The sequence below is a fragment of the Rhinoderma darwinii genome, chromosome 1 (genome assembly GCF_050947455.1).
Source record: "Rhinoderma darwinii isolate aRhiDar2 chromosome 1, aRhiDar2.hap1, whole genome shotgun sequence".
NCBI classification, from domain to species: domain Eukaryota; kingdom Metazoa; phylum Chordata; class Amphibia; order Anura; family Rhinodermatidae; genus Rhinoderma; species Rhinoderma darwinii.
This window is the reverse complement of record NC_134687.1, coordinates 25,120,282-25,133,676: the sequence shown is the minus strand read 5'-3', so window position 1 is coordinate 25,133,676 and position 13,395 is coordinate 25,120,282. Positions and strand designations below refer to the sequence as shown.

Below are 13,395 nucleotides of genomic sequence, written 5' to 3'. Positions count from 1 at the left end.
GGATGTTTCAGCCGTAACGGCATGTGCAGGCGCTTGAACGCCGCGTCCATTACGGACGTAATTAGCACTGCTATTCATTGGAGTCAATGAATAACGGCTCCAATTACGCCCAAAGAAGTGACAGGTCACTTCTTTGATGCGGGCGTCTATTTACGCGCCGTCATTTGACAGCGGCGCGTAAATATACGCCTCGTGTGAACAGACAAACGTCAGCCCATTGCTTTCAGTGGGCAGATGTTTGTCAACGCTATTGAGGCGCTATTTTCGGACGTAATTCGGGGCAAAAACGCCCGAATTACGTCCGTAATTAGTGTGTGTGAACATACCCTAAGCCACTCACGATTTTCGCTGCGTTTTTTTAGTTGTTTTCAATAGTCAATGAAAAACGGCTTGAAAAACGGCCCAAGAAGTGACCTGCACTTGTTTTTGGAAAAACAGCGTAAAAAAAACGGCCTGTTGGAACAGAACGCCGTTTTTCCTATTGCAATCAATGGGCAGATGTTTGGAGGCGTTCTGCTTCCGATTTTTTTTTTTGTGCCTTTTTCGGGCGTTCACGGCCCAAAAAATGGCTGAAAATAAGCCGTGTGGACATACCCTTATTCACATTTGCATTGGCGTCTCTGTTTCAAATTCCATCAGATCTGATGGCAAGAATAGTGCTGCATGCATGATCCCAATTATAATTTTAGGGAATTCTGGGACAGTTCAGGACTCTCATCTATTGGCTTTTCACACTCTGGAGGACTCGGCACATATGTGCCTCATGCGGACAGCCCATTGATTTAAATAATAACTGCATAATGCTTTCTTTTACCTTTTTGGTTCTACAGGGTTTTCCTATAGATTACAGCTGATTGTTGGGTGTCCCAGCAGTGATGCCCTGTGATTAGTTTGTCAGAGGGACCTCCAAAACAGACAACACTTCAGGACCAAAACGCTGGTCATTAAAGACTATGTACACCTGCAAAAGCGATTATTATTATTATTTTTTTTTAAATAAAATGTCTATCCATGTATTTGCTGCAACTTTCTAATTCTATTTTTATTCAAAATTATTTTTACTTTTTGTGATACAGCTGCTTTGTATCCTGTATATAGAGGACACGTCAGTCCCGCAGACCTGACGGATATAGGATTCAGAGCAAGATACAGCTGCTCTATATGTAGGATACAAAGCAGCTGTATCTCAAAAAGTAAAAATAATTTTTAATAAAAATCTAATTAGAAAGTTGCACCAAACACACTCAGACGTTTTTTTTTTTAAAGGTGTACATAGCCTTTAAGTTTCTTACACAAGTGTAGTTCGTGTCTATAATCCTTTCTTATTTCTTGTGATCTTTAGATTGTACCATATAAGAAAAAAAAATATTTGAAAATTTCCTCCGATAAAGTTATTGTTTGATGGAGACAACTATCATTTTGTTTAATATCTTCACAATGTTTTGTTTTCTCTTTGTAAAGCCAGCATATAGACACTAGAGGGCAGTATATACTTGAATCCAGACCACAGCAACCACCCTGTCTTCTCATGTATTTGTGGACATTAATGGAAACAAAGATTTGCATTGCTCAAAAGTTCTCGATCTTCCTTATATTACCAGTTGTTTCTGATGGTATTTTGTGGATACGACCACCCAGGCCTCATTCTGACAGGTGTATTTTACCCACGTTTCTCTTGTGTCCTAACCAGTAGCACAATAATTAGATGTTTCTGCCCCTGTGTACTGGTAGGACAGATAAAGTGACTAGTGCATGAACAGGCCCAGTCCCTGTATTATATAGGTTAACACCCACCCCAACTTAGGCCGTTTTCACATAGCAGTATTTTGCATTAACCAGGAGAACGTCCAAAACATGAAAAAGGTACACATTATACTTTTCCTGTGTAGGTTTCATTCCTGGTTTTGGCTCCAAAATAGTGAAAACATACATCTGTGTGAATGAGGCCGTGGTATGGTTTTTTTTTCTGTCCTGTGTGGACCTACATCCCAGGAAAACATTTATTTTACTACACCGCTGGAGTAGTCTTACCTTGTTCTCAGCAGCACCCATTTTTTATTTCTCCCCTATCTCGTCTGGGGAGAATTTAGGCGATTTCTCATCTCCTTCCTCCAGCGCTCCTGGGAACACCAACCGGCTTTTTGGATCGATTGGAATATCTTGTTTTGACACTGAGACTCACAATAGACTTCCTGTTCTGTAGAGATCACTACTTGAAAGGTAACACCTCTATGGATATAACACAGGATCCCCCATACATAATAGACTGATCCTTCCTGTTCTGTAGAGATCATTAATCAGCGGTCGTCTCATTATTATCCCACGCAGGATTACACTGACAGGTAAGACCTGTATATAGATAACACAGGATCCATCATTCATAATAGACTGACCCTTCCTGTTCTGTAGAGATCACTTCTCAGGGATCATCTCATTATCATGACAGGTAGAATTATACTGACAGGTAACATCTGTATCAAGATAACACAGGACCACCACTGACCATATTTGATGGACACATCTCTCCTCCCCTCCCTGCACAATAACATTTGCACAGGTCGCAGAGCATGCTAGAAAAATTGCCCATAGAAGTCAATGGGTCCCTTCCTGTTCACAGGTTCCTATGGACCATGTGGCTGCTGTAAAGTAGATCTATAAATGCTGTTAACAGCAGCTCAGGCAAGATGTCTTCCCCCTATAATCATATACAAAAAATTGAATAAAAAAAAAATCTACAATAAAAAAAAAATGATGTTTCACTATATGGTTTTAATTAGGAAAAAAAATATAGGTGATATACTCCATTTTAAAAAGCGATGATGGCTGAATGGAGACATTCGGAGAAAGGTTAAGTACTCTCCCTTTAAAGTAAAACGGTTTCATTAACGTGGTCCGCACTGTCTAAATGCACGGTGGTACCAACAGAGGATGGATCTAATTTTCAAGACCCCATGGATAGGCAGGGGACTGCTCACTTAGGAGAGGGGCCACTGCCTCTAATAAAGTTGCTAAGAATTGTTCAGATGCAGAAGGATATTCTGGCCTCTTTTAAATGAACCTGGCTGTGGATTACCTGTGTGCTGCAACTTCCTCGCAGGTAAATAATTGGCCAAAGCTATGGTCCTGTCATCCGCAGCAAGAAAATCTTTATGGCTAAAAACTTGGCTGGCTGATCATGCCTCTAATGTCAATGCTTGTGGCCTCCCTTATGAGCCAGGTAGGCTGTTTGGACCCAAACTTGATAAGCTCATTGATGGTCCGACAGATAAAAAATAAGTATCATCCTCAGTCCTTTCGAGGCAGAGGTAGGATATCCAGGAGATGAACATCTCCCCAAAGGTCTAACCATCCAGACCCCAGTTTCAAAGAAGTTGGGGTTCCCAGAGAAGGTGCTAGGCGTGCCAGAGGAGCCAACAATGATAAAAGACTGGAGTGAGTTCTGACACAAGATGCTTTGATTTAATTCATCCAGTGACGAAGACCATTCGAGACGGAGGTTGTCTCATTTCCTAGATGTCTGGGTCTCTTTCAATCCGGAATCTTGTACCTTAAAGATCATCCCCTCCGGATACTCCATAGATTTTGTAAATCTTCCTCTAGACAGGTTTGTCCTGACCAGTCTTATTTCCCGCAAGAAGCAAACATCTCAAAAATATTCAATTTTAGAGTTTCAAAAAAAAACGTACTGGACGAAGTTCTGGTGGCCGAAAGAGGTTTAGGCCCATACTTACCTGTGTTTCTTACACTGAAACCTTCAGAAGAGAGAATACGATTTTAGATATCTCAATGGTCATATTCAGAAGAAATTCCATATGGAGACGATCAAGTCCGTGATTTATTTTCTGTAACTGGGAGATTACATGGCCAACCTCGATGTAAAGGAATTGCCTGCCTCCACGTTTCAGTATGTCAGCTACACAGGAGATCCAACTCGAAGGATTAGTTGGATTAGATCTGTAGTGCAGCCTCTGGGAGCTCACACTACTTTCATCAACAAATATAGGTTGAATGCTTGAATTTCAGATAGCATTGCCTTTTGGCAAGTGTCCTGAATTTCGTTTTTCAAGAGGGCCTTCCCGAAACGAATCCTATCAGGAAGTAATACTATTATTTTACTACTGTCTAGAATGTAAGGCCTTATTCACACGACAGGGTCCGAGTGTTTTGGGCCGTTTTGCATCCGTTCCGGGCCGTGTTGCCATTTTTAACGGCCGATTTTGCATCCGTTTTTTTCCCTGTCCATTTTAAAATCAGATGAATTTAATTTGTACATTTTTTGACACACACTGCTCTCTGTAGATACTACCACAGCCCCTGTAGATATAAACAGTAGTTCTATACTTAAGTCATTAAATATTCTTCCTCTGCCGCACATACTGTATGAATTATGCAATAGAGATTGACAGTCTGACCTTTCCTCATGGTCTTTTTGTCTGTACCTCCTGTTTAGTTCCTCTATCTGTGTGATACTGCCTGAGGAAGGAGCAGCTGCGGCTCCAAAACGCGTCGCTTGCATCCATCCATTTTATTAAAGAACTTCATACAGTGTTTGCTTCCTTGCCATGCGACACTAAGGAACCAATTTCACACCTTTTCAAAAGGGAACAGCGCCGTTCGTAGGGAAGATTTTTGGGAACTTCCCACTACACTGCTACCATTTCTGTAGTTACATGTGACATAAGACTTGTTTATCGCGTCATGAAAACCTGTAACATGTTCCTGTATCAGGCAGGTGAGACAATCTTGGTCTTCCTTGGGTTTCTTCGTATATGCAGAATGGTGACGTTTAGGGAGAGGCGGAAACAATTTGTGTATTTCTTCTGAATCCCCAGGCTGCACCACAGTAAGGAGAAGTTCACACATGGCACATTTATTGCAGAAATGTTTGAGACTGCCATTCATCTGACTGGGGCATGAGGTAATCCATGTACATGCTGCAGAAACAGCCCCATTCAGATGTACGGAGAGGATTTTCAGTCTAAGAAATTTCTAAAACAAATCTGCTGCGTGTGAATATACCCCAATTGTACAGCTCACAGAAATTCGTCTTGAGGAAAACACTTGATAACTTTCCCGGTCAAAACTTTTTGAGAACTCCAAACAAACATCTTTTCAATTATATAGCTGTACAACTATAGTTCTAGAAAAATAATAGTACCAAAAGTATACCATTTGCTTTTCTAGTTACAATTTTTTTTTTTTTTGTAATCAAACGTCCTTAAGAAAAATAAATAAATAACGGTATTATAATGGCCATTCATGGACCTATTCTACTTATGGATCTATTCTACCGGCTTGTCCTTCCAGGATTAATACCATATGGTTTCTACACATCACCTAGCACTGCTCTCCTATTGGACTATCAGACAGGGAGGGTGTATAATTTAAATGTTTCCTTACTATTTTATTCTGGTATTCACATTCTTAAAGGCCATGTACACATTGATTGAATTTTTTTTTTCAAATAAAACTGTGTGTTTGGTGCAACTTTCCAATTACATTTTATTAAATTATTTTCACTTCTTGAGATACAGCTGCTTTATATCTTGTATACAGAGCAGCTGAATCTAGTGCGGAAACCCGAATCCGTCTGGTCATGGCACTGACCGGTTCAGTGACAGCGGATCCTGCATGAGCGGTTACCGATTACATATAAGTTCCTAACTTGTGACCCGCTGTCACAACCAGTCAGTGTCATGACCGGACGGATTAAGGTCTCAGCTGCTCTGTATACAAGATACAAAGCAGCTGTATCTCAAAATGTAAAAATAATGTAATTGAAAAGTTGCAAACACACCGAGACATTTTTATTACCAAAAAAAAAACAAAAAAAACACCACGTTTTTCAAAGGCGTACATAGCCTTTAATAGCTTGACATCATGTCTGTCCAATAAACTCCTATAACTTTCAACTAAATCCTTTTCACAGGTTGTAAAGAAGCAAAGAATTGCGAATAGATCAGATAAAAGGGAAACGAAAACCCGTTACAGAAAATTCTGGTCTAGATAAGGAGTGGTCTTTTGGATTTTTATCACGGAGGATGTACATAAAATAGTAGCAGATGCTGAAGTCCATAGGGGAAACCTCAAATAATCTGAAATACAATACCTTTTGGTTCTCTTCAGAATAATGACTTAATGGATGAGACAAAAAGTAGTAGTCAAGACACAAAAATGCCAAATGTACGAACACAAAGTAGTTTATTTATTTTCTCTCAAGTACTGAATTTAAAAAAAAAATTAAAAAAAAAAAAAAGTTACAAGTGTTCTGAATGACCCATTTCTAATGGGCCAACGTCATCATCCCTCCCACCAGCCCTCTCTCCAATATGGTCAAAAAAATGTAACAACCCAAAAGAATTGTTAATTAAATTAAAGTCAAACAAGCCAATAAATTCTAAATCAAGAAGTATTTAATTCCACAATTCCAGGCACATCTGTGCTAGTTCTAAATCAATGTAAAATTATAAGAGCCTGCTTATTTACATTTTACTTAGAACACGCATTCTAATAATGCTTCATGGCTACATACGTTTATTTTAAAAAAAATAAAAAAAACAATTTCTGTTACCTTTCTTCAAGCCCAAAAATCCTAAACGAAAAAAAAAAAAAACAAAAAAAAAAACACACAAAACAACCAATTAGCATATTTCATTAAGATTTACACAATGTTTTTGGAGTGTCCCCAAAAACCAAGAGGTATATTTTGTACAGTCTAAAAAAGTTTTGGTTTTTCATCGAATGATATATAGTATGGCACCTCTGCATAGAGGAGTTGTTAGTAGTTCGGACAATGGAGCTCCGGAGAGTAGAGCCAAAATTGTGGCGTTCACTTCCAATTAATCATCAATCAATTGATCCCAGGGTTTGTAAACATCTCCTGAAAAGTTCATGTTTATGAGGTAATGTTCATAAAACGAGTGATCGGAGGTGTAGGCTGGAGCTGCCAGTGGAAGTCTGTCCAATGATCCACGCTTCAGCGTTAAACCTTCCCTATGCTGGCTTCATTTGCTTTTAGTACTGCAACCGCATCCTTCACCGCATGGTAGATGACATTCTTCACCTGCGGAGAACACAAACACACATCGTTACACAAATCAAGATGCCACAACGTGTAACTAATATCAGTCTGGTCATCCACGTGCAATAAAATAAAAATATCATGTTTGAGGTTGGAGCTCCCTTTTCCAGATCCAATGATCCAATCCCCTGACCTCTTTTACACTGCCATAGAGTACCATGATAAACATCTGGAGACTTCCTGCAGCCACCACTAGGGGGACCTAAGAGCTTACCGAAGACAGATTATTATAGAGGATGTGTCACTAGTTTAGTAATGCCCAATCTCCGAGCTAATCTAATAGGCGGTCACACGGATAATGCTGGTGAAAATGGTGTCCCAAAATGTTTATTTTAAAAGTTAGCAGCTTTTTCTAAATATGCAAATAAGGATATACTAGCCAAGTGGGCGTCAATGCCAACAATGCTCCGGAGGTAGAGCTACCTCACAGCCTCTGTGCGATGCAGCTTCGTACTGATAGGACAGCGTCAGTGCGATGCAGCTTCGTGCTGATAGGACAGCGTCAGTGCGATGCAGCTTCGTGCTGATAGGACAGCGTCAGTGCGATGCAGCTTCGTACTGATAGGACAGCGTCAGTGCGATGCAGCTTCGTGCTGATAGGACAGCGTCAGTGCGATGCAGCTTCGTGCTGATAGGACAGCCTCTGTGCGATGCAGCTTCGTGCTGATAGGACAGCCTCTGTGCGATGCAGCTTCGTGCTGATAGGACAGCCTCTGTGCGATGCAGCTTCGTGCTGATAGGACAGCCTCTGTGCGATGCAGCTTCGTGCTGATAGGACAGCCTCTGTGCGATGCAGCTTCGTGCTGATAGGACAGCCTCTGTGCGATGCAGCTTCGTGCTGATAGGACAGCCTCTGTGCGATGCAGCTTCGTGCTGATAGGACAGCCTCTGTGTGATGCAGCTTCGTGCTGATAGGACAGCCTCTGTGTGATGCAGCTTCGTGCTGATAGGACAGCCTCTGTGTGATGCAGCTTCGTGCTGATAGGACAGCCTCTGTGTGATGCAGCTTCGTGCTGATAGGACAGCCTCTGTGTGATGCAGCTTCGTGCTGATAGGACAGCCTCTGTGTGATGCAGCTTCGTGCTGATAGGACAGCCTCTGTGTGATGCAGCTTCGTGCTGATAGGACAGCCTCTGTGTGATGCAGCTTCGTGCTGATAGGACAGCCTCTGTGTGATGCAGCTTCGTGCTGATAGGACAGCGTCAGTGTGATGCAGCTCTGTGAATCACTGCCGTTGGCTAGTATAGCCGTATTTGCATATTTAGAAGAAAAAAACTCATAACTTAAGATAATAAACTTTTTTGGACAGAATTTTCACTATTATCTGTGTGACAGTCGATCAGATTAGCTAGGAGATTGGGCATTACTAAACTAGTGACGGATCCTGTAAATTCAACTAAAGCCATATGCAGCGAGCTCCGCCTAGAGGTGGCTGCCATCAGTGAGAATTTCATCATTTAACCCCTTTGCTGACAAAACATTAAGGATTTTAAACGATTGCCACGATGTGAATATAAGGGATAGGGCTTATATCTTGGCATCCTATTAGAGCTTTAGGTGCAATATTCAGGTTGCAGCGCTCATTTGAAGTCGGGGAGCGGGATTAAAAAGTTTTACTTTCTGGTTTGTGGTCTGTGAGGAAGGGGTTAGAGACAAAGCTGCAAGGATTACAGCCGGTTACTGTCATCTCTCCCCTACACAGCCTTCTGGTGTCCCCAGAGGGGCGGTAGCCACAAACATGAATTTTTAGGTCTTTTGGATAGGACTACGTAGGTTTGTAATCAAGAAGGGCGAGGAGTAGTAGAGATCAGTGTAAAAAAAATAAAAATCTATTAGTATATTACAATATATATTTATAACTCATTTTCAGCATATTAAACTAGATTTGTGCACCCAAAAAAAAAAAAAAAAAAAAAAGCCAATGAAAAGTCGGACAGTCACACCGAATAATTGAGGACTATAAATGGCAGCAGTAATTCTACACCATTATCTCTAATAGACTCTGCCTAGAGGAAGGTACCTGAAGTTTGTCCTCGTGGTTTGTATGTGTATGGGAGAGGTAGCGGAATTCCTGAGTCAGACAGAAACAATGCTTCACGTGCTCTGGGGAAACAAAGTCCTCGGCTACTTTTATGCAGCTGTACAAGTTGTGAACCTGAGGAGACATGAACACCAATGAAGATCCTACAATAAGAACATGATCTACACTACTACTTAAATAATGAGGAGCGAGGGAGGGGGGTGCATCATTAGCATTAAGCTTGACATTTAACAGACTCCTACCTGATGGGGGGCTCCAGCCGGAATGAAGACGGCATCGCCCAAGAACTGTACAATGGCCCATCCCTGAACTCCATGTTCTTGAAGTAGCCTCTTCCTCAACGTACTATCCAGGTACCAACTCTGATCATGGATTGGATCGTGATCTGGAGGGTTCTCTTGGCCTTGTTCTTCTGCCACCTTAATGAAGACACAGAAAAAAATAAAAAAATTTATTCATTCAGCGGAGAATATAAAGAGGACCAGTCACTGGTATCACAAACTGTAATTTAGCGATATTAAAAACTTTAGCCAGTTACATAAGTCAAATTAATGGCAATAGGGGAACCTTCATCCTAGAGATCTGGCAGGGGAGGGGATGGTGTAACAGACTGAGTAAAGGAGACTTCACTTTAACACATCCAGGCATTGAAAAAGAAGACTTTTGTACTGCTCTTTAATTTTCTCATTGCATTCATTGAGGGAAACAGCCCCATGGGTATTGGCCTCCGCCACTAGAGAAGTCTTGGCCCACAGACCTGGAGCTAACCAGTTTGTACAGAAGACAACAAAACATGTCTGCGGTCCCAGGGGAAAAATAACAGTCAGAACAGGTCCCAGGCCAGGTACAGACCATAGAGGGCGAACTGGTCTTCAATGACTACAACAAGAAATATTCTATGTGGAGTAAAATAAATAAATCCTACTTTCTAGTTTATATCATTGGAGGACAGCCAAGCCAACCGCCTAACACGCAGCGGTCTGAAGCCAACCCAGACTCGCATGAGAGGAGGCCAGAGAGTGGATCAGGTCATATTTAATGAAGGTGTGCACCAAATCCCAGGTAGCAGCCACCTGAACAACTGAAGCTTGACGTCTGACCGCCCAGGAGGCACCAACAGTCCTGGTAGAATGGGCAGTAACTTTACCCTTGTACCGACAGGCTGCTGAAATCAGACTGGATGAAATGCACAATGGTGGCCTTGGAGGCTGCCGAGCCCCTGCAGGAACAATTACAAAAAAAACGAGAATTGGAGCATTGAAACCGGAAGACGTGGGGAGAGCAGTCCACAATTCTGTAAAGCCCGTTCACATAGAGGAGATGGGGGAAGGGCTGACAGAAGGGAGGACAATCTCTTCAATGATATGGAAGGCCAAGACGACCTTTGGTAGGAAGCATGGAACCGTTCAGAAAAGCACCTTATGGATGACCAAATAGGGGGGCTTGCAGGATAGGTCACCCAGTCTAAAACACATCTGATGGTAGTGACAGAAACCATGAATGCAGCCGGACAGTAACGTAGACGCATCAAAACATCCCTCAGGGGTTCCAAATGAGTGACCTGAAGTGATCCCAAGCCAAAATGGAGATTCCTAGGCTCACCGGGATGTCTGAATGCCCTCGGACAGTTTTGCAGTGATGGCCAGTCCTCATGTCAGGTCTCCGTCAAGAGAAGACCTCCGAGGGGAAGATAGAAAAGGGTCAAGATCTCTAAAAGCAGTGGACAGAGGTAAAAGAACTTTCCGCCAGCAGCCTTGGAAAAAATCTCATTCAGAATTTTCCCCCAAAAAATTTGCTGCCAACAAGTTTTTTTTGTTTGGTTTAAAAGCCTGATCAGCCACCCCGGACTAGCTGATATACAGACATGGAGGCTGGCCATCTCTCGACATTGAGGCAGCCTGAGAAACTAAAATGGTGTCAGATCCCCACCGATCATATACGGTGACCTCCGTTGGTTAGGTCATCAGTTGTCTAATAGTGGAAAACTCCTTTAATTGTCAGCAATTAGCGAAGGTATATGGAAACTTATGACTTCAACATTAGGGGCTTCACTTTCACACAAAGTACACCTGCGTGTCATTTTTATTTTTTTGGGTTGGGTGGGTGGGGGGCCGGGCAGCCTCAGATCTTCAGAAAAAAAAAAAAAAAAAAAAAACAGGAGTCTTTGGGTCTGCGCAAGGTCACCACTTCAGTAACCTTGCGCGTAGTGGGGTTACTGGCACTGCCCCTGCAGAAAGTGAGGTTAGGTGACCGGCGGCAAGGGAAGGTCAGTGCAGGGAACTACCTTCAAAGGACTGACCCGGCTGACAACCCACCTGCGGCTAAAATAGAATAGCAGTAGACCAGAGAATCAGGTCGTGTGTGCCTCCTATGGACACAAGGCTAAAACTTACTAGCTCAGAGTCGGTGGAAAGGGTATAATGGCCTATACCATAGTGCAGTGCCCCCCAATTATATAAATGTGAAAACATAGTCGATATAAAAAATAGCCAAAAATATTTGTGGCCCAAAAGTTTATACCGAGTTGCTACAATTTATAATAAATTACAAAAAATATACACAGGTTAAGAATTAGCCTCGCATTATAACAAAATTAATCAAAAATAATTGCATATTAATTATGTGGTCAATAGTAGAACTAAAAGGGCTTTAGGAGATATTTGATTGATGGCCTATCCTTAGTGTAGGCCACCAATGTATAATTCTATAGGGGTCTCCGGGGGTTGGACCCTCATTGTTGGCATATCATTAAAATAGGCCATTATTTAAAAATCCCAGCAGACCCTTATAGGCTAAACATCACACAACATTTAGGAACCTTTTTTAAGAACTGTCGGATTTTCTCGGTGTCCTTTGCTGCAAAGATGTGCCACAAAGCTCCGGGCTTCTCCTGAAATTCCACAAACCGCTTAACGGTCAATTCATCGGCATCTCCATCTTGGAAGGTCCTAAGCACTTCTGTCAAAACAAAAAACACAAGAGAAATGAACATCTCAAAACGGCGATGACAAAAGAATCAGATTCTTTATCAAACTAAACTGAAGTCCTACCTTGCTCCTGATCTCCCTCATCTTTCGGAATCCCCACATAGACCATCACGTTCGCAGCATCAGATACATCTAGGTGAAGGTTTGTTGTGCCATATTTCCGGTCATCCGGAGTAATTAAACCTATTACAAAAAAACACAAAAAATAAAAAACAACGTATTGTTAAATAACAGCTGAGGCCACTAAATGAAGTCAAGTCTACCAATAGGTCATACTTCACCCCTGCAAACTCAGATTTGGTTTAAATCACCTGATCCGTCACACCAATATCAGCCCTCATTCTCATTCTGGTCAACAATAACATTAATAAGATTCAAAACGCATGAGAAATTTTGATGCAACCAGATTTAGAGGAACATCGTAGCCAACGCGTTTTGTTTTGCATTCTTTTTTTTGGTCTTACCGTAAGCATTGTACATTTTAGGACCCAGGTCAGGCCGAACAAAGTAGGTAGGTAGGCGAGATGCCAGGTTTAGCTTGCCTTCCCTCCTAGTGTACTCCGGAAGTGGAATATTGTTCATTAAATCATCAAACCTGTATGAGGAACAAAATAAAAAAAAAGTCAATTAACTGAGAGCTTAAAATACGATTTTTGTACCACAAAAAGATGGCGATGAACGCCTGGCACTTCAGATAGGCAATGCCCATGAAGTGGTCGGTCTGGATCCATACTGGTTGACCCTGGAGAAGGGGAGTCTGACCAGGAAGTTTTCCCTCAGTTCCAAGCGCCCTGAACCATGCGCTGGCCAAAAACTGCTCCCCAACCTAAACAGACGGGCGTCCGTTGAGATAACAAGCCACTAAAAATAGGGAACAAGACATTCCCAGCACGATGGTCGGTGATGCCTCCACCGGGACAACTTCTGATGAATCCGAGAAGGCAGGACAATCAACTCGTCCAGAAAAAGTCAGAGTTGTCCCATTGCTAGAGAATCGCTCCCTGGAGTGGAATCGTTCATATGGAACTGTCTCGAAGGTAAACACCTTCCTTCTCAGCACCCGCATGCAGAAGCGGAAGAGGGAACGTTCCAGCAAACAAGGGCCACTACTGCCCGAAGGGACTTTATCTTGTCCTATGGGAGGTGGAAACTGGTGTTGGAAGTTTATTCTCCGAAACTCCATGTTGTGGGAGGGGCAAGGCAATCCGGTCACGTCTGCCTCCTATGGACACTAGGCTAAAATGTATTCAGCCAGTGCCTGTGGGAAGGGAACGGCCTGCCTTGGC

General features: G+C 42.3%; 1 protein-coding gene across 2 annotated transcripts in view; it reads right to left on the bottom strand.

Moving 5' to 3' along the window:
• Positions 1–6,177: 6,177 nt before the first annotated feature.
• The window catches only part of KDM3A (lysine demethylase 3A), a 38,401-nt gene continuing 31,183 nt past the window's right edge, over positions 6,178–13,395 (bottom strand). For both annotated transcript variants that reach the window (XM_075856514.1, XM_075856507.1), the window contains exons 22-27: positions 12,574–12,704; positions 12,173–12,292; positions 11,941–12,080; positions 9,365–9,541; positions 9,102–9,236; positions 6,178–7,063 (exon numbers count right to left, since the gene is read on the bottom strand). In XM_075856514.1, the coding sequence (XP_075712629.1) occupies positions 6,983–7,063; positions 9,102–9,236; positions 9,365–9,541; positions 11,941–12,080; positions 12,173–12,292; positions 12,574–12,704 (784 nt within the window). In that variant the 3' untranslated portion in view covers positions 6,178–6,982. The remainder of the gene's footprint in view (positions 7,064–9,101; positions 9,237–9,364; positions 9,542–11,940; positions 12,081–12,172; positions 12,293–12,573; positions 12,705–13,395) is intronic.